Source organism: Copidosoma floridanum, unplaced genomic scaffold (assembly GCF_036245765.1).
Source record: "Copidosoma floridanum isolate Cflo_tuat_1 unplaced genomic scaffold, Cflo_Japanese_pri ptg000030l, whole genome shotgun sequence".
Taxonomy (NCBI): Eukaryota; Metazoa; Arthropoda; class Insecta; order Hymenoptera; family Encyrtidae; genus Copidosoma; species Copidosoma floridanum.
Window position 1 is genome coordinate 2,641,606 of NW_028321907.1, and position 21,143 is coordinate 2,662,748.

Below are 21,143 nucleotides of genomic sequence, written 5' to 3' on the forward strand. Positions count from 1 at the left end.
TATATTATAAAGTGTACGATATCAACAGGACAATTTTTGCCGGCGCATATTTATCTTTTAAACTCCGCCTCTCCCTTTCACCCTTACTTATCAACCACTCCGGAAAAATGTACGATCATGGCCTGCTTCGCTTCATTTTTTCTCTCCACCCTCTCCCTCGCTCTCTCACGCATACACACGCGCACACCATTCACCGTCTCATCACACTCTAGTATATATATATAGCTTAATAAGTACTTATCATCGACTATAACGAGATCAATATATATATATATATTTGTATATGCGTCCGTCTCATTCCCTTCCACTTACACCTATATAATATACATAAACAATACGAGATACACGGCCACGGTGCTTCTGCACGCCGTATCATCATGCACCACCAGTCAATTTTCTCAAACAGCGGTTCGATAGACATGTATATAGGTACTTTGCTTTCGGCTCCTTAAAATGTACACACAGACAGACAGACGCAGGTGTCACATCCTACAACAGCCCGCTACACAATATGTATCGATCGCGATAATATCTTCAGCTATCAAATCTCGCGCGTGTCTCCTTAAAATTACACATATCGTCACACATAATATAGAGATGAATCGGGTACAATACGCCGCCGCCACGAGTTCAGCTTATTTTTCCCACATCGGGCAGTATGACGAGCAAAACACAGGTATGGGGGGGGGGGGTATTGTGTATAATAATATATATATATAATATTTAGTCTCGTGGTTTGACGATGCAGTCGCGTATTTCTCTCGAGGGTCATTTGGCAGTTTAAACGAGGTACAGTCGTGCGGACGCGTGATGGGCATTGTATATATAACGTATCGTCAAAGAGTCTTTGCTTAATTATATCGTATAGGTATACGTATATATTTACACGGCGATGACAAAGTCGCGATGATTGTTGCTGCTGTTCCTCTGCTGTTGCTGTTGGGGTTGTTGTGGTTGTTGGTGTTGTTGTTGTTGTTGTTGTTGGTGGTGGTTGAGGTGCAGAGGTAACAGGGGCGGCTCGTACTCGGGCTCGCCGTTCAGTTCAAACGCGTCGGTGAAACCCCGGGGTGGATCCAATTTGGGGATGAACATGTTATGCCCTGGTCCGTCACGCTCCTGCCCCCCCGGCTGGTGCTTGGGATGGCCAGGCCCCCCGTGTGCTGGTGGCTGCCGCTGGTGGCCTGTTGAGCCTGGGGCTGCTGGACCGTGGCTGTTGTTGCTGTTTGGCCTGGCCTCCTCGCCGGTATAACGCGCCAACTGTAGCATCCTAATTTGTACGTGTTTTTGATTTAGTTAATCGCATGGCCACGGACATTTCTGTATATGGACAACATTTTACGTTGCGGTGCTTACTTGGGTCGTCCCCTTCCAGGAAACGATTTTCTCTCAAAAATCGGTGAGGGTTCTGTAGACGTGCTAGATTCTGGTCCATGGTACAAGAAGTCTGCAACGGACAAATCGTACCTCTGTTGGATTATTATGGTTTTCATTTCTTTGCAACGAAACGCGGGAAATTGGGGGCGAGATTTGGAATATTTTTATGATATTCGGTGCTCCGATCGGTAAGTATACGTATAACACATTGATCGAATAATCCGCAATAACGATCAAACGAAAGATAAGCCATTCCATGACAACATCGAAAGTTAAATTTACAGCGATCTTACAACAATTACGTATTGCAAAAGTACAGGACAGAGTGTGATAAGTGAGTTTAATTGAGATAAGATAAAAACGAAAAGAAAAAAAGGTATAAGAAAGAAAGAATGAAAAAATAAGCTCAACACCAAGAATACATTATATATATGTATATTTATGTGTATGATAAAAAAAAGACAACGAGGAGAATTGCATAGTGTTATGGTTGGCAAAAAAAAGCGAAACGGATTATAGAAATCACTGCAACGCGATTATATATTGTACGGAGTTACCGATCTATATAGCCTGCGTTTATTGCTACGATTCGCGTACGTACGACATCCCGGACAGGGCAAGCAAAGGCAAACAATAAAAAAGTGGATGGATTCGAGTGGGGGCGAGTGATAAATAAAGCAGAGAGAGAGAGAGAGAGAGAGTGAAGTGAAGAAGAGTTTTGCGTACTGTGAGCGCGCGCATCGGCCGCAGAGGCCGAGTGGTGGGAATCGACGAGGTGATTGGAAGACTCGGTTCGGCTGCTGGTCCCGACTTCCGTGTCGCTGTCCGAGCCCAGGGTGTCGTACTCCTCCGACTCGGACTTGCCCTGACTTGTCTTTTTATGCAACTGCCCAGAGGACGAGCGGCCCCCGCGCACCTTAGCGTACCGGTTGCAATCCGACTGCAATCAGACGGAGATTTTTTTTTTTTTTTAGTTTTTGCCTGTGCAAAGGGATCTTTGCTCTCGGATAAGATGGCTATCGAGATTCCGAATGATCAACGGTACGTGTTAATGTTAAACTGTGCGACGGAGCGAGCAGAGATTTCTTGTATTTTCGTTAAACCCCTTTAATGGAAAATTGATGTTTAACACAAGGGAAACGATGGACACGGCAGATGGCGGTTTTTTTCAAAATTGATCGAAATATTTTTTGATCATTCGAAATTTGGATATTCACCTTCGGTAATTGATTGCAATCACTACACTTTGTTCATCAATCAGACTTTTCAAAATTTTTGTAGTTTTTGTTATTCGACAAATAAAATAATGACTGAACTTGAAACGACATCTGATACTAGATTTGGTCGATGCGATACAAAAATTTTAAATGTCCAAAAAAAAAAAAAAAAAAAAAAACTGCTTCCTTAAGAATTAGACAAACATGTAGAACATTCATTTGGTTATGACAGAAATTAATAACTAACATACGTCTAAATACAAAAAAACAAAAAAAAAAACAAATTTTAATAAAGCTTATTTTCTCTTTTCTTTTTGATTTTAATTTTGTAAAACAACACTGTACATCTTTACCAAAAATCATGGTCTCGTGAAAAATCCAATTGACAACAAATATACACGCGCTCAAAGTCCATCACGTATGATTAAACTGCTCAGTTATGGATTTTTGATGAAAAATTGAAAAAATAGTCTAGTCGAACTGCTTTAGTAGCGCTAAGACGGAGAACGCAAGAGATAAAATTCTGGGTAATATGTACAATTTATTTTACGGGACCAAAAAAAAAAAAAAAAAAAATAAATAAATAAATAAGAATGCAAAAATCATATATTCTATATCTTGGCTGTACTGCGAATCGAAGCAAATGGAGCGGACCAGCAGTCGCAGCGACCGAGAGAGAGACAGATGGAGAAAGAGACAGAAATTTAGAGATACGCACACATGGAAATAGAAGCAGAGGTATAGGATCAAGTTACAGAGAAAAAGAAAGAGGTTTTTTTTTTTTTTTTCATTTCATACACGAGTTAAGTATAGATGGTTCAAAAAAATTCAGGAAGCCCTCAAAATTAAAAAAACGAACGAGTCTGCTCAAGAGCCTCGGGACCAGCATATATTATATTTGCGAAAGGGCTATAACCACATACTGGCGGAGATTCATCCCAACACATTTTTGTGGCTGTCACTAAATTGCCCCACTACGCGGGGATAAGATACGCGAGGTAGCTTCTTTCTTTTTCTCCATGAGAGCGAAGCATTTTTTTTTTCCGTTCCGCGTAACATGTACATTATGTGCAAATATTGTTAAAGAGCAACAAAGGAATCATGCCATCTGTTTGTATTACATTGGACGAGGTTTCTGGGACCTATTGGCTGACTTGGACAATGCATTGGTTAAGCAAATTCAATACCCTCCCACTTTTTGTCGGCATCCCTCGAGTTAACTTGTCACAGTTCCAGAAACTTCGCCACACGTGAAAAAAATATTAACAGCAATGAACAAAAAACAATCCATGCTTCGACAATTTAATAGCTCACACAAGTTTTTTCTTTTACTTTAGTTTATCAATGTCACTTGAAATAAGTACCCGATGATTATTATAAATATAGAAAAGTAGCCGATGCTACTAAATTGCGATGTACAGGAAGGTTGGAAAAAAAAGTAGGTTTCCAGAAAAAATCATAATCGTACGCGACGCTCATGCTCGCGGCCGGCAAACGCGAGATCCAAACCCCCCGCGGAGGGTATATATATATATAAACACGTATGTGCAAAACGGGATGGCAAAAAAAAATGGGCTTACCTCGCGGAGCTGGAGCGTGTCGGCGGCGGTGAGTCGAGGGTCGTGGTAGACGAAGGTCTGCAGGGGTGCCGCTGAATCGCAGCGGCTGTCGCCACCCGGTGGTACGCTCTCCTTCAACTGGAACGTGGCGTACGGGTAGATGTCCTCGGAGTACTCTGTGTGGAAAACGTATGAGATTCATTTATTTTATCATTATTATTATTATTATTATTGTTTTTTTGCACCCGAGAATTTGTGCGCACAGGTGAAATCAAGCAGCGGAGGTGAATACGATGTTTGTCACTCTTTTATTATGGAAATCATTATAATAACGATTTTTTTTTTTTTTTTTTTTTTACGAGAGTCAAAAAGTTGTGGAGGAAGAAACCCAAGGTTTACGGCGAAGCTATTAGGTGTGCCAACATTTTTCCTTGGTTTTTAAGTACTTATTTTAAGTACCTACTCAACATTATACATGTATCCATAAAAATGGGAAGAAAAAAAAAAAAAAAGGGGGGAAGGAGGATGAAACGCAATGAACTCGGTTTTACCTGGTATCCTTTCCAACGTACCCATCTCGTGAATAGGCGAGCGCAGTGGCTTGCGCACAGTCGCGTAGTACTGCTCGCGTTGCTCCATGTTCTGCTTATTGTCCAGCGCGGCGGCCGTCTGGGCGTCGTGGAGACTCCCTAAGTCACCCATCAAAGGCCCTACGTTAATTAACAAGTACATACATGTACATGTACATATATGTGTATGTATTTGTATATATACGTACGGCACGTATCGAGGTACGTATTTCCCCCCCCCCCCCTTGGCTGACACTTACGCTTCCGTAGGCAGTAGAAGACAGCACCGGCGGCGAGTACGAGGGCGCACGAGCTGAGTATTAGAGGAACGACGAGCTTGGCGTCCGCGTAGACGGTCGTGTGCTGGGGTATGTAGCGGTCGACGTCGATTGCGGGCACGGTCGAGCTGCTGTGCGGCTGCAGGGTCGTCAGCTTGTACTCGGCCATCGAGGAGCCCGCGTCGTTGTGAGCCCTCACCCGCACCTCGTACGTCATGCTCGGCTGGAGCTCGCTCAGCGTGTACGACTTTTGCACCTGCGACAACTGCGAGGAGGGGGGGATTTCAATTTTTTTTTTTTTTTTTTTTTCATTTTTTTTTTTTTTGCTTCACCCGGGTGTTAGGGGGGGTACCTCGATCTTGTTCGAGACGAGGGTCCAGAGTTCCTCGCCGGCGCGCTTGTACTCGAGCTCAAAGTAGGTGATGGGGCAGCCACCGTCGTTCCAAGCGAGCAGGTGCAAGGTTATCCAGGATACGTTGACCGTGACGAACTTGTCGAGGCTGGCCGGCGAGTCGTGGGGCTTTGAGCCCTCGGTCGTGGCGCGGACGATCTCGCTCGGCGAGCCCATGCCGATTCTGTTGTACGCGGTCAGGTAAACCTGGTAATCGGTACCGCACCACAACTGCGTCAATTGGTAACTGTTGCTCTTGTGCGACAGCTTTATCTCCTCCCACTCGCCGAGTTCGCGCTTAAAGTGGAGGATGTAGCCTCGGATCGGCGCCCCGCCGTCGTCCCCGTTTTTCCACTGCACCTTTATCGAGTTGCTCGTCGCGCTCGTCGCGTGCAGTAGCGGCGCCGCTGGTGGCACTGTTGGCCATTTAAAAGAAAATAATCATAACAATTACTTATTCCTTATTATATTATGAAAAAAAGTCAGTTCAAACAAAAACATAAATGTAAATGTTGGCACATGAAAATCCTTGATAATATAGCGTTGTAAGTATTTGTTGAAAAATAATAATAAACGATTGTACACCCAAAGAGTGATTTAACTGTTTTTGATTAAGTGAAGCAGCCAAAATACATATATATATATGTATAAAAACCCACCCTGGACGGTCAAACGATGGGTGATCTGATCGCTGCCGTAGCGATTTTCCACCTGGCAGGTGTAATTGCCGCTGTCCTCCCTGTGGAGTTCCCGTATCTGCAGCGAGCCGTCGTTCTCGAGGGTTACCCTCGACGAGCCGCCGAACCTCAACACCTGGCCCCACTGCTTCCACGTGACCGTCGGCTCGGGTTTGCCGACCCACTTGCACGGCAGCAGGACGTCCTGCTTCCACGGCACCACCAGCGTCGAGCCGAACGAGTAAACCGCCGCTCGCACTGCGAACAAGGGACGATTACCGGTAATCACGCATCGATCCTCGCAACACGAGGGGTGTGTGTAGCCTATACCTTCGCTGGACGGCGAGACAACGATCGAGGGAGTGCGAGGCCCATCGCCCGACGACGTCACAGCCGCTATATTGAACTCGTACTGGTTCTTCTTGTGTAGGTTCTCGGCGAGGTAGGACGTCTCGTGGGGCGGCAGGGCGCGCCTGTACCACTTGCCATCCGGGCCGACGGAGCGCACGTGCACGCTGTACGAGGTGAGGATGCCGTTGCTGCGCAGGGGGGGCTGCCACGACACAATCACCGACGTGGCCGAGCTCGCCACCGCTTTTATACCCGCGGGCATCTCCGGCTTGTCCTCCTCGGTGACGCAGTACAGCGGGGCCGACACCGCACCGTCCCCCGCTTTGGTCGACGCCGACACCTGGTGGGTACACGGGTCGTGGTTTTTAATTGGACGTTTGCTTCGTCGACACGTGGGTGGGAGTATATATTATGCCACTGACCTGGACCGAGTAGTTGGTGAACTTTTCGAGGTTGGTCAGGACGACAGTCAGCACGAGGGGACTGGTGCTCTTGTTCTCGATTTTGGTCGCGTCGGCCAGCGCGTCCATGTTCTCGTAGGTGACCTTGTAGCCCTTGAGGACGCCGTTGAGGCTCGAGTTGGGCGGCGGGTCCCAGGATACCTGGAGCGACTGCGAGGACAGGGCCGTGCACCGCACGTCCTGCGGCGGACTCGACGGCACTAGTTTGCCCCATTGCGTGTTGTTAATTTTACATGCATACACATACCATGCACACAGTATTGGATCAAAGACAAAAGCAAGTTACCGTCCTCGAGGGTCGTGGCTACGACTTCGGGGGTCATGGGTCCGGCGCCCAGGGAATTGTAAGCCTGGACGACGATGCTGTAGCGAGCGTACTTTTTTAGGTTCGTCAGCTGGCACTGGCGCCCGGGTATGGCCGTCCTCGCGAGGCCCAGGGCTATGCTGGCCGTCGAGATGCTGCCCTCGACCGTACGGTACACGTACTCCGCTCCGTGTCTGTTTTCATTTCAACGCGAGATTATTTGTGCGGGCATACATAATAATAATAATCCTATGGACTATATACGGGCGAGACATTTGTTTGCCTTCGAATGGCAGACTCGGGGATGTATCGAAGGGAAAAATAAATCGCGATGATTTGAATTACAATGCGTTGTAGCAAGGAAGGTACCTCTGCTCCTTGTAACCAACGTGGTAGCCGAGGATCTCGCCGTTCCACAGATCGTCGTCCGGGGGGTCCCACGTCACCTTCAGCTCCGTCGAGCTGGCTGCCTCGACTTTAAGATTTTTCGGCGGCCCGCCCGGCGTCTCGCCTTCCGTCATCGCGTCCAGAATCTGCGGCACCAACACACACGCGTCACACACTTTTTCAAACTACGGGGGTTATTTTGTCCGTGGCCCATTGTACATCGCTAAAGGGGGAAGGGGGAAGAAAAAGGGTGTTTGACGTGCATAAAAGTCAAATTGTATTCAATAAAAAAAGAAGAAGAAAAAAAAAAAACCCAGTACAAAGCAATCACAGCTTCGGGGAGAAGAGCTGCCGACGACGACGAGAATAAAGCTACGAGGCAGTACGTAAAAGAGACGTGTGTGGAAAATTATCAAGAGCCGAGCAGTGTATATAATATACACCAGCAGCGGTGGGTCCTGAATATTAATCAACGTGATGGCATACACGGGTGCAGCTGTACGCCATCGTCTGTGTGTGGGCGCGTGGGGTGAGTTATGAGATGTGCGCCGTGTGTGTGTGTGTATATACTAACGTCGCTGGGTTGGCTCCTGCCAAGTTCGTTCTCGGCGAAGATGCGGAATTGATATGTGACCGCCGGTCGGAGGCCGCTTATGTGGGCGTGGGCCTGGCTCCCCGGCACCGTCGTGTGAAACGTATGGTCGTGCCAAACTTCTGCAACCAACGCCAACTTATTACACATACATCCAGATCATACGTATAATATAGCTCTTCTCTCTTGTATTTTATTTTTTTTTCTCTCCGAGTTTAACGATCTCTGCAACTGCCGCGATCCCGTGCCAATGTTATTCACGCCGGTGTCTCTCTGTTGCGTCTGGCGTTATCGACTATTACGTATATACTCAGAGGTGGTTGATCGAATACTCTCGCGAGGTACGCGCCAGGGAAAATAACATTGAAATGAAAGTCAAGAAAGTTGGAAGAACGAGTCCAACGTTTTCGAGACTCCCGGGGGAGTATCGATTTATCGGCTCTCGTTTACCACCCCAAACTTTTTTTTTTTTTTTTTTTTTCTTCGCAAAAGACTTACCAGATTCCGATTTGTACTCGACGATGTACTGGGTGATGGGGCTGTTGCCGTCCTGGCTCAGTGTCCAGCCGAGCTTGATGAACCGGCTGCCCTTCTCCATCACCCGCAAGTTCCTCGGAAAGTCCGGAGGCTCTGCAACATGTAAAAAAAAAACATTGAACGCCCGACCAATCACCGACCGTTTCTACTGATCCGGGGCCCACCTTGGATGTACAGGTGTATCGTCATCTCGTCGTGGCCGTAGGCGTTGCTTGCGCTGCAAAAGTACCTGCCGCTGTCGTCGCGGGTCGTACCGACGAGCCCGAGTATACTGGCCACACCCTCGGTCGTGTTTTGCTCCTTGACGATGTACCGGTAGTCCGAGACCGCGGGCTCCAGTTGCGAGCCGGCCTTGCGCCACACTATTTTCAACGGGTAGTCGCCCTTCGCCTCGCAACGCAGCTGCGCGTTCGTGCCCAGCTTGGCCGTGCGGTTCTCGTGTTTTATCGCAAAGTGGGCCGGGGCTGTGTCGAATCGTGATGGCGTGTATTTTCGAACGAGAGAGAGAGAGGGTGGTGGTGATGATGAAAAAAAAAGAATATATATATAGAGATGTCGAGAGGTACCGTTGACGGTGAGGTAGACGACCTTGCTGAGGCCGGCGCCGATGCCGTTGACCGCCTCGCAGAGGTAGAAGCCCTCGTGGTCCTCCTGGACGCGGGCGAACACGAGCGAGCCGTTCGAGTGGATCTTGGGGTCGTGGGTGTGCTCGTGACCGGCAATGTCCTTGTAGTCGCCGGGCTTGTTGCCGCTCGCTTTGCGCCAAGTCACGCTCGGGGGTGGGAAACCATCCGCGTGGCAGTGCAACATCAGCCGCGACATACCCTCTGGCGCATGAACGTCCTGGGGCTCGCGTAGCCAACGGGGCGGTACTGTTTTTTTTTGTTTTTTTGTTTATTGGTGTTTTTTTTCCAATACCCACCCAAAAAAAAGCATACAATTAGTTTGGGTCGTGGTTCCTTTCTTTTTATTTTTTCAATTTTAAGTAGTGCGTTGTGGAAACGATTGAGAAACATATTATGGGCTTTCCGTCGTAAGTTGAGCAAATTAGTTCTGTAGTCACGCGCGCTCAGCAAATTTGAGCGTAATCGTTGAAAACTCCGTTCAATTTGCCAAAAGTGCCCATTTCCATTTTCGTCGTTTAATGCACGATTATTATCATTCAATGCAGATTCAGTCTCGTTTCCACCACGCGCTTGCAAAACGTAAATAATTTACTACTCGAAAGACTTTGCGTGTGACATGAATAAGGAAATAAAATCGGTGCTGTGCAGACATTTTTTCTTTTTTCTTTTTTTTTTTCTGTCACCCAGTGATTATATTGTGCGATTTTCTTTTTCAAAACAGACGTGTGCGTGTTTTTTTTTATATATAAATAGCAGTAAATCAGTGAAGTTAATAATAACATACGAAGGTGTCGATCCGGTATATGTGCCAGTGATTGTCGTGTTTTGTGCATCTTTCATATAATAATATTAATATTGTGCGCTCTCCTACCCAACTATTACCGGCATTTCAAGTAAAAAGAAGAAAAAAAATTGCTCGCACATTTGTTTTGAAATGAAAAAAATCCTCCACAACGAGAATGTAAAAAGCATTTCGAAGCGATAAGCCAAAGAAGCAGCTACGAGCAATTGTTTATCAACGCTGAGCCGCGCCAAACATTGACTACAAATATAACGATCGAAGCTTTTTTTTTTTCGTGAGTGCCCCAACTTTGCTCGAAAATCGGTATTTTGCCGGTAATGCTGGTGAAGAGTCGGTGCGTATATATTGTGCGTGGTGCAAATAGAGAGGACAGAGTGAGGTGAATATATATATATATATATATATATATATATATATATATATATATATATGTATATACGGTGCATTGTTGCATATAACATGTGTGTATTTAAATGCAGAGTGAGAGAGCGGTGATGAAGACAGGAAAGAGAGAAAGAGAAAGAGAGCTATATGTTTGATGTGCTGGCAGGTGAGGCGCGCTCCAGATTAGCTGCTCCGTGGACCATCGGCAATAACGAATCATGCGAGGCTGCTGGATGCTGCTGTTGACTGGTCCACCAATCCACGGTGCATGTATACGAAATATACTTCGATCAGCGGAAAAGGGAACAAAGAGCCAAAGTCCTCGCTCATGCCCATTGTGTACCTCGCGCGTAGGTACACACACACACCCATTGCGAATACCAAAAGTGGCACGGCGGTCGAATATATATAACGGGCGGGCTGAGAAAGATTCCACAACGCGACGCTTTGTTTCGGTCATTACAATGCGCGAGCGGACCTGCCGCTGCTGGTGGGAGTTGCAAGGATCCGATGCTGGAGTAGCCCTCCACACTCGAAAATTCCCAGCAAAACTCGCGAGCTGTGCTTAACACACGGGGAAAATAACTCTATATTTTTTTTTTTTTTTTTCCTGTAGCGCCGCAATCCTCAGCCTTTTCATCCAGTACGGAGACGTCGACAAGTAGTTCAAATCAACGTTCAGTCAGGCAAAGGTCTCTACACAAAATACACAAGCGTTGAGGCGCTTATTAAATAGTTTCTACCGATACCCATACACGCACACCACATCTCTCGCATGTATACCCTTCGAAAGTGGTGAATGAAAGAGAGTATAAAGAGAATCAATACAGGTGCTGCGGTGCTCGGTTGCCACACAAGGTGAGTATACAGTGCAATCGGTGCGCTCTGCTCTTCAATATGCAAACACTTTTGTGAGAGACGACAAAACAAGTGATTTATCATTATTATTATAGTGAGCAAAATAATAATAAAAAAAAAAAAAAAAATAAATAAACAAAGACAACATCAACAGCAGGAAAAAAAAAAAAAAAAAAAAAAAAACAGATGTGCAGCAGAGCCTCGTCATCATCATCATCATCGGTGTAATGATAGTAACAAACAAGATCGAGAGCAAACGAAAACGAGGTAAGATATAGGATAGAGAGGTAGAGAGGAGCTCGTGATTACCGCGGACAACGAGCTCGGCAGTGTGGGAGACCTCGGCGATGGAGTTGCGCGCGTGGCAGGTGTAGTTGCCGGTGTGATTGGCGGCCACGCGCTCAATGACAATAGTGCTCGAGTGGGCGTCGATGCTGGTTACCCGTAGCCCGGCTAGATTTTGCTGCTGCTGCTGCTGCTGCTGGGACCCGTAGCTACTGCGGCTGTAGGTCGAGGACAAGGAGGTGTGGGAATTGGGGCTCGCGGCGCTCGGTATGCCCTCGGCGTCCTTGGACCAGGTGATGACGAAGGGCGCGTCGCCCTTCTCGATGACGCAGGTCACTTGGGCGCGCACGCCCTCCGACAGGTCCTTGTTAAAGCTAAACGGCGCTATCTGGGGCGGAACTGCCACGGCGACCAAGATGGAGGTGGTGGTGGCGAATGAAAGCAGAACGAGAAGGTACGAATGAGGTGTTGCGAAAGAACGAGATTTGCTCTCGTTTTTTTTTTTTTTTTTTTCTTTTTTTTTTCATAATGGTTGTTGCTCTGGATCCATTGTTCCCTCTGCTCCTGTTGGTAGAGTATCACGGGCTCTTTGCTGCGAATCGCGTAACGATACAGTACTCTGGACGAGAGGTTTGTCGAGTGCTCGTGTACGCAGCGGAAAGTTTCGTAGTGACGATTTTTTAACGAGATCTCCAAGAGCACGTATCTGTAGGGTCGAGCACTTTTTGCTGCGTACACGAGAAATGATATCATATGATTGAATATTACTTGTTGTTACTTATTGTATTGAGTATATATTGGCTGTTGTTGTTGCTGTTGTGGTGTACCAGTGTCACGGGTGTACGTGAGTGAGCCCATTGGTCCCACGGTGGAGGTATTGTTTCCTGCATAGGGTTGTGGAAGAAAACATTTTTCGTACCTACAATACACGTACAGATAGAAGAACAGAGTAAATGTAAAGGTAGGTATACATTGTGTTGCACATCGCAGTGTCAAGGCCCCTGTGCCCCAGGATACTATACTACCAGCCCCTTCAACCCTCCGGTGTGTCAAGAAAGAGCGCACACAGTGCCCGTATAAAGAGTACCGTAGAGATAATGAAAGAAACAAAAGAAGGTGGTGTTGATTGGTCGGGAGCCCCCCGAGGGAGCATCGAGGCTAGAAATAATAATTCAAAAAAAACGACTCGGCAACAGTTGCGTGTTGTTGTCTGCGGACTTTTGGCCCCACGATGTTTGGTATAAAACAGAGTCAAAAAAAAAAAAAAAAAAAAACAAACTGACAAAAACGAAGCTGTATGGGCTGGGCGAAAAACAGCAGCGCCTTTAAACGATGTTTTTTTGATTTGTTTTTCGTCGCAAACTGCCACCGAGGCTCGGTTGCTTTTCACCACCCTCTCATTTTTTCAGCCCCTGCTTTCAACGCACGCCTGTCCTACTTTTTAATACCCCCGGAGTACTTGCACAGTCGTAAATAACGACCGATGGTTACAGCGAAAGTCCACGCGATTTGTCGCCGTGCACTTGAACAACAAGTTTGTTAACCGAGGCGGCGCTCGCACCCGACGGAATGAAATATATAAGGGGATTTCGATGGCTTTGTTTACAGCTACATTTTTTTTTTTTTTTTTTTTTTTTTTCGACACGCAAACGATAAAAGTTATACACCGGTGCGTTGGCCGCGACAAATGAAAAACACGCGAGTACGAGTTAAAACCCATCAGATCGAGAGGGTGAGGGGGGTGGGGGGGGCAAAAGAAAATGACGAAACAAAGAGAGTGTCACAGCGCGCCATCTCGCCTAGGTAGTCGTTGTGTACCGTGAACGAGCAGCTTGGCGGTGTGTGAGGCCTTGGCCGCGTCGTTGCTCGCGAGGCAAGTGTAGTTCCCGTTGTGGGCGGGCGAGGCGCTCGTTATCCTCAGGGCGAGATCGAACTCGCCGATCTGGCTGGTCGTAACGTCGAGCTCGCGGCCGTAGTGGCTCAGGGGCTGGCCGTCCTTCAGCCAGACTATGCGCACCGGTGGGTCGCCCTCGCTCACGGCGCAGGTCACGTGGACCCGGGCACCCGCCTGGATGTTCTCGGGGAAGCTAAACGCATCGATTCGCGGGGGCACTGCAAAATTTACATCAACTCACGTCATCGTCGTACGCTCGATCCGCTCAACCTTCATCGGCAAACATCAGCGTTTGGTCAGACCGACCGTACCTGCGTCAAAACCACTGCGGTCCATTTGTATGGACCGATAAATTCGAGAAAACATTATTAAACATCTGCCAACCGACGACTGCTGCCCCTCTCGAGACGACGACCTGTTGAAGCAGCTGCAAGAAACTTTGCGCCCCAAACTTTTCTCTCGCTCGGCAAAGTTTCACCGCAGCGATAACCCCCTCCCTGACCCTCTTCAATTCGAGATCTGGTCAGGGAGGGGTGACCTTTTTTTTGCCCTCCAATTTTTCCGGCATATTATATACATAAGGAATGAAAAAAAAAAGATTCAACTAAAATATACCTTTGACTTCGATGTGCACGGTCTGCGAGTCGAACCTGTCCTGTTGGTTGCGGGCGGTGCAGGTGTAGGCGCCCCGGTCGGTGTTGCTGTCGACCCGGTGCAGGGTGAGGGTGCCGTTCGTCGAGACCTCCTGTCTTCGGCTCGTCGGCAAAACTTGGCCATCTGTCGGGGCATAAGGTCGGCCACCCTCGGGTTATTTGATTACTCCGCCTCTTCTATACACAATATAGGTACTTCCGAGCTTTCGGAATACTTTTCCGAAACTTTGCCTCGGACCATCGTTTTTCTTCCCGCGTCCCTTGTTTCGCTACCCACCCCTCCTTTTTTTTTTTTTTTTACAGAGTCCAACATCGTAAAGCGCTTGGACGGCTCCCCCTCGGAAAGTTCGAGTGGAGAGAGCTTGTACTTTTTGCCCGCGTACGTCTAGTACCACCGTATATTATATGCTACTTCGAGAAGGGGCCGTGTATTAGCGTCCGGCCGTAAACTTATACACTGCACCGTGCGCTGTTGCTTTCGCGTCGATCGACGGACCGGCATTGTCATCTATTTTTCACGGGAAACGTCGCCCTCGAGAAAAGTTTATCCTTTTTCGCGGATCTCACACGAATTGCCCCGACTGTCGTAGGTAAAACGAAGTATTTATGATTTGCAAAGGGCGTCCGACCTGACGCGGACCTGTACTACTACTCACCCTTCTCCCAAGTGATGGTAGATATGGGAAAACCGGCCACGGGGCACTTTATGACGGTGGTTTCGCCCGCCACGGCCGCGTAGTTGCCCATCGGCCTGACGTGCGGCGGCCCGTAGATGTTGAGCCTCGCGCCGTGGCTCGCCTTGGCGACTCGGTTGACTGCCGAGCACCTGTACTCACCGCCGTCCTCGACCCTCACCGCGCTTATGTTCACGTGGGATATCACGTCCCCGTGCACCGTCACGTACTGACCTATCATGAACCTGGTGGGCCAAATTATCATTATTATTATTATTTTTTTTTTTTTCTTTCCCTTCGTCTCTCTTCCTCTCGGTAAACCTTGCCAAGAGATGAAGTCGCGAGGAGTATAAATATACATATTTATTAATTTCCAGCGATGTTAAGGACAATTTTGCCATAACCACCAGACCGGGGGAACAGTGCAAGGGAAACGTCATCGCCATCGTTTGGGACATGAGGACAAAGGGAATGAAAAAAAAAAAAAAGGAAAAAGATTGCATTAAAACGAGAAACAGGGGAAAAAATGCACATGGGCACAAAAGCTGCCGAGCGTTTAATTTTTTGTTCAAAGTACCGGAGCGAGGTGGGGGAGGGGAAAAAAGGAAAGGTCGAAAAAAGCCGCGCGCACCGAGGGTACACAAATGTACGATTATTCTACTGCCATCGCTATATACACTAGGGGTGGAGGGAGGGGATGGAATTCACCTGTCGTTCTGCGGTAGAGGGAAGCCGTCGAGGGTCCAGGTGAAGTGGGGCGTCGGATTACCCGTTGCGATGCACTTGAGGGACACCGACGGTCCCGGCTGTATGGTCTGCTCGATGAACTTGTAAACTAGTTGGGGCGCCGCATCTGCATGAATGACAACACAACTTGCTCGTTAACTCGACATGCATATTTTGCTACTTGTACTTACGTACACACACAAAATTATAATATTTTATACATGTCATAGATATATATTTTTCACGCTGTACCGTTGTTGCTGATGAAAAAAAAAAAAAACTCATCGCTCGTTACTTTTCACATCTTGGTGGTTCCCACCACCTAACGGCTGACTTTCCCGTTTCAACGCATCCCCAAAACTACGGACATACAGGTACATCGGGGCAAAATTCTCTCTCCAGTGCTCGTGCAAACGCGTGCTGCATACCAAGAGCCGTACAGTGGGCAACAGCGCAGCTGCCGATATTATGCAAGCGCGAGCAGACGCGGGGGGGTGCACGATCGCATGCATTTGCGTATCACGCAAAATTTGCATGACAAGACCTGCATATCCCTCCCCCCAAGCGGAGAACGGACAGGAGGAGGCGCGGGAACAATCGATCTGCGGTTTGACGCCCTCCCCAACGTAGCCCATACATGTATAGTGAATTAACCCCAAATTATACGGCCGAGGATAAACCGCAGCGGCAAGTTTGCCTTTGGCGTAAATCAGGCCAGCAGGCGACCCACCCCTCCCAAGCCGAGCCACGCCCGAGACCCTCTAAACGCCTGCCATTATCGCCTGTCGATATAAATTATAACGCGAGCGCCGGCTGCTCTCCCCGGCTATCATTACAGCTCGGGCCAATGGTACCCCGCTTACTTTATTTTCCGATCGCGCCGTGTTTATTGCCCATGACCCGTGATTTATACAAACGGGGGCTGTATACCGGTGACACCTGGCGCCCGCGTTCATACTTATTTATCCATCCGTGTCACCAACTATGCGAGCACTTGAATTTTTTTCACCCAACGGGTGCGTGACAAATGCCCACGTGGTGAGGAACGCGAGGGGGGTAATTGGATATTAAGGGTTGATTGGACGGCGCCGGGGGAAAATGCACTTTGTCTAGTAATTTTTAAGGGATGTTCGATTCCCTTCCCTTTCGATCGTCATCCATCGACGCCACGGGTTTCCCAAAATGGGTTGCCTTAAGCAGCTCGTCTCCGAAACGACGTTCCGTCGCAATAAGCGGGAACACGATAATGCACGTTACGAGTATGCAAATTTTGACTCAACCGAGGAAGAGGAGAGCGCGTGCTCGGGGGGCCATTTTCCCTGCTGCCCGACTCTATCATGAAAATGAAGGTCTGAAGCGCGAGAGCAAACTTTTCCGACGAACCGGATGTTATTAACACGCGCCAAATTCGACAATACTTCGCGTGTAAGTATGATCAAATGTATGAAAATTAGATGCAACGTTGTGTATACACGCGTACACGTGTGTCCTGGCTAATATTAGAACCGAGGGGGTATTGCGGTTGGGCCAACGAGATTATTACGTAATTGCGTCCCGTAATCGGTTGTGCGCATCTATACGGGGGAGCTATGAACTCTGCGTGTGCCCTCGTCATAGTGAGCGTAGCCAGTTATGGGTTGGGGGCCGTTTTCTCTAGTGCGCCGCGAAATTAATGCAACGGGCGGTCGCGCTGATCCACGCGTCGAAACGTCATTTCCCCGATGCGTTTGCGAATTAATCACCTTCCCTCTCCACGCGCGTGTCCAAATCGTGCAGGGGGTTGAGAAAAATTGATTGACGGCACCGTGCCATGTTGCCTCACCGTTTCTATAACGAATGGGCTTTGCGTCGCTCTTTTGCGCCCGACCCTGAGGGCCTCGACTCCTCGGTGGGATTTTCGTACTTTTGTTTACTTCAGTTCGGGTCCCTCCGCGGTAGGTTGATACAAGTCATAGCAACCGATAATTGATTCGAGTACTATTATTGAAAGTTTGACACAATATTATTAGTATACCTACGCGGTACTCGCTCCAAACATACGCGTGATATGATATTTCACGGAACTTTGATAAGAGGAAACGTCATTGTCAATAACAATTGATAAATCACGTTTCTAGAGTCAAGCTTTCGGAAATAATAATAATACCGAGGTGGCAAACATACGAATCTCTTTACAGATGATAGATCGAGCGTACGAATAACAACCGCATCGGAATTGATTTGTACATATATATATATATTTCATTCGTGTGTGTATCAACGCAAAGAAATATCAATCAAATTGGGTAATGTACACACGTTTACTTATCGAGAGTAATTTTCATGGCTAAATTGAGAGGAGAAATGAAGAAAAAGTATCAGCAAGACAAGCAGAAAAAGATAATAATGGCAAACCTCCAAGTCTCAGCTCGGCCGTGGCTTGGACCATCTCGTAGTCGTTTTTGGCGAAGCACTGGTACATCCCCTTGTCGTCCCGCGTAATCGAGGATATGTGCAGAGTGGTACCCGTGATTTTCGTCCTTCCCGAGGTACCTTCCCTTATCGGCAGCGCGTCCTTCGCCCAGGATATCGTCGGCATCGGCTGGCCCTCGACCGAACACGTGAACTCGGCGTCCTTGCCCAGATCTATCGTCACCTGCGTGTCACACACACACACATGTACATATATTATGCTCAACGAGAAAATCCCAATGGGGGAGAGACTAGACACGCAAACGTTTAACGAGCAAACTCGCGTTGATGAAAGAGAGTCGCGTGGCGGAGGGTTTTGAATGGTAAAATCTAAATGTATATTTGTTAACGGCGTACACGGAGCGAGTGCGAGACAGCCGTAGGCGACGCGTACTCCACTCCGTTTGCATTCATTTGCGTGATTACGTTTGCCTTGGGTCTCGGGGAGGGTGGGGACGCGAAATCATGATTAATTTCACCCGTTTGTCTCGGAGCCGTTTAGTTTTTGTCCCCAAAATAAATGACCCTCGCGCTTCCCATATATTTGTCATCGACATTGGAATACAGCTGTTTTTTTTTACAGCTCGGTAAAATGCAGCTGCTACGGATACGTATGAAGAGAAACCGCCGAAAATCACCTGGATAACCGTTAAGTTTGTATTACGCCAGCTCATCGCTCATTTCATTGTCTCTTCTTTTCACCGCGTACAAGATCCACACACACACTTACACTCGCGAGCTTGGGATATGATGCATCGAGAAGCATATCCAGCCGCGTATCTGGAGCACACGCACGCGTATATATTATGTACCCACACACATACAGGTATGGTATACACGTAGGGGTGTGTATATAGGGGTACACGGCGGAAGTGACGGGAATGGCGGTGGGTACTGCAGACATAGTCCGAGGCACGGACGCGGAAGCAGCGCCGCTGGAATTTCAATAATGGCTTTGAAGCATCCTGGTGCATACACACATCGTGGCCCAGTATATATATATAGAGGTATAGGTATAGACGGGACAGAGAGCGCACCAGCCATCATCGATCAAGCCCGAGAGCGAGACGAACGGACAACTCCTCCACCCCACAGCTGACGCGCGTTTGTGCACGTGTATATGTAGGGACGCGGAGCTTTGATCCCCACAGCCAGAAATCAAATTCGGACTCCAACGCGATGCATATACCTATACGTACTACCTTTCTCCAGTGTGTAGTTTATGTGTACAAGCGTGTGCCGTTTGCACGTGTATGCCGAGAGTGGCTACATCAATGACTCTTGCAAGTTACGAGTGCACCATTATGCATACACCTGTACAAATATATATGTGGGGTATACTGGCAGATATACCCGAGTACCCATATCTATATATATACTGTATATGTAAAGAGAAGTAGGTACACCCACACACACACACACACGTGTATACCCCTATAATGGGTATCGAGGTTTGCTGCAGCAGAGACCACATCATGCTGATTGGGGTGCGCGACGGTCCGAGCCCTTTGGCCCGTTATATATACCTATACTCCCATGTACATCTGCACGTATATTCAAGCTCGACCCGGAGCAGTTCGATGTATCTGTATACACATATATTATACCGGCGTCAACTTCGATGTAACTGGAATCCGATCAATTCCCGGCCCCGCCTCTCATTTCCGGCTCCCGCGGTCCCGATGCAATCATCCCCTGATCGTACAGCTCCCTCCCCCCGGCCCCTCCTCGCTCTCTAATGGTTGTGCGGCTATTTTGTTTTCTATTACCTGCGGCGCGACACGTATACAATGTATATACATGTACACCCGCCCTTCTTGACCCCTTCGCCCTTTACCGATTGAACGAAAGGGGGTGCGGTTGCAGGGATCTCCGTACACCGTCGTCGTTTATTCCGCGAGATAACGCGTAACCGGTTATCCACTGGGTCCAACGAAACCGATGCGCAGCGCTTCGTTAAAATACACACGAAGCTTTGGCCAAGAACTTGTTTTCAGTCGCGCGCTCGCACTTATTACCAAAGCTCTTGCCTGTATTTATACCACGGATGAGAGAGATAAAAGGGGCTGCGGTCGCAATTGACGCGCGAATGAATCGTAATGACGCCGACGGCTTTTATCGCAGTAATGATATACAGCGTCGCGCGGTAGCCGTGAATGAAATAAAGAGTCGGGGGGGGGGTTTTTTTTTTTCTCGTCCTGGCACGGCAGTCGTGGTTATATTCACCGTTTACTCGCAGGAGAGGGAGAAGAAATCTCGAGGGATGTATAAATTATGCAATAATACACAGGGGAGTGACTCACCTGTGGGGGGGTGAGGCGTATCGAGAGGCTGTTGATGATGGCGACCTCGAGCTCGACCCTCTCGGAGCCGGCGGTGTTGTTGGCGTGGCACACGTAGCGCCCGGCGTCCTCGAGCCTCGCCTGTTGTACGACGAGGACACCCGCGCGGGCGTGCACCCGCTCTGAGCTCGTCACCATCTCCGGGCCCGTGGAGACGGATTCGCGAAACCAGAGGTACGTAGGGGGTGGCACGCCCTGCGAGATGCACGACAGGACTATCGTCTCGCCCGTCTTCACCGGGGCGGGCATCACGCGCTCGTTGAACCGAGGTGGCACCGAGTTCCGATGGTCTGCAACAAATTTCACTCACATTATTACCATTATGTGACGAGGGATGATGATCATCAACCATTGGAGACCCACCCCACTTTTTTTTTTTTTTTTTTTTTTTTTTTTTTTTTTTTCTCAGACCTTACTCGCCATCTAAAAGGAATAATTAATATATATACACAACCATCGATTCATCTGACGATGTATCGTCATTATCCGCCCAACCCTTCGAATACAAAAATATACAGGCGCACATGCGAAAGAGAGCAAAACACCTCGTGATTCGTATAGGAAAAGCTCGCGTATTCATTAGCGAGGCGAGGGGGAGAGCTTTGGGATGAAAATGACGGGGGGGGGGGTGATTTGCAAGAACAAGAGGGAAGAGCCATTGAAAGCTCCAGACTACCGGGGCATATATACATATACATCGTCTTTTCGGAGGATGTTGCCTCTCTGTCTATTTGCATCCGTCGAAAAGTAA

General features: G+C 48.1%; 1 protein-coding gene across 1 annotated transcript in view; it reads right to left on the reverse strand.

Moving 5' to 3' along the window:
• Window positions 1-641: 641 nt before the first annotated feature.
• The window catches only part of LOC106641320 (cell adhesion molecule Dscam2), a 94,453-nt gene continuing 73,951 nt past the window's right edge, over window positions 642-21,143 (reverse strand). The window contains exons 6-28 of the mRNA XM_089596154.1: window positions 20,354-20,682; window positions 17,994-18,234; window positions 15,582-15,726; window positions 14,856-15,118; window positions 14,162-14,323; window positions 13,471-13,764; window positions 11,677-12,051; window positions 9,264-9,569; window positions 8,862-9,161; window positions 8,659-8,790; window positions 8,143-8,282; window positions 7,551-7,714; window positions 7,164-7,375; window positions 6,839-7,077; window positions 6,396-6,756; window positions 6,048-6,323; window positions 5,350-5,804; window positions 4,974-5,253; window positions 4,702-4,860; window positions 4,172-4,326; window positions 2,101-2,314; window positions 1,354-1,444; window positions 642-1,267 (exon numbers count right to left, since the gene is read on the reverse strand). Coding sequence (XP_089452280.1) covers window positions 883-1,267; window positions 1,354-1,444; window positions 2,101-2,314; window positions 4,172-4,326; window positions 4,702-4,860; window positions 4,974-5,253; window positions 5,350-5,804; window positions 6,048-6,323; window positions 6,396-6,756; window positions 6,839-7,077; window positions 7,164-7,375; window positions 7,551-7,714; window positions 8,143-8,282; window positions 8,659-8,790; window positions 8,862-9,161; window positions 9,264-9,569; window positions 11,677-12,051; window positions 13,471-13,764; window positions 14,162-14,323; window positions 14,856-15,118; window positions 15,582-15,726; window positions 17,994-18,234; window positions 20,354-20,682 — 5,678 coding nt within the window. The 3' untranslated portion in view covers window positions 642-882. The remainder of the gene's footprint in view (window positions 1,268-1,353; window positions 1,445-2,100; window positions 2,315-4,171; window positions 4,327-4,701; window positions 4,861-4,973; window positions 5,254-5,349; window positions 5,805-6,047; window positions 6,324-6,395; window positions 6,757-6,838; window positions 7,078-7,163; window positions 7,376-7,550; window positions 7,715-8,142; window positions 8,283-8,658; window positions 8,791-8,861; window positions 9,162-9,263; window positions 9,570-11,676; window positions 12,052-13,470; window positions 13,765-14,161; window positions 14,324-14,855; window positions 15,119-15,581; window positions 15,727-17,993; window positions 18,235-20,353; window positions 20,683-21,143) is intronic.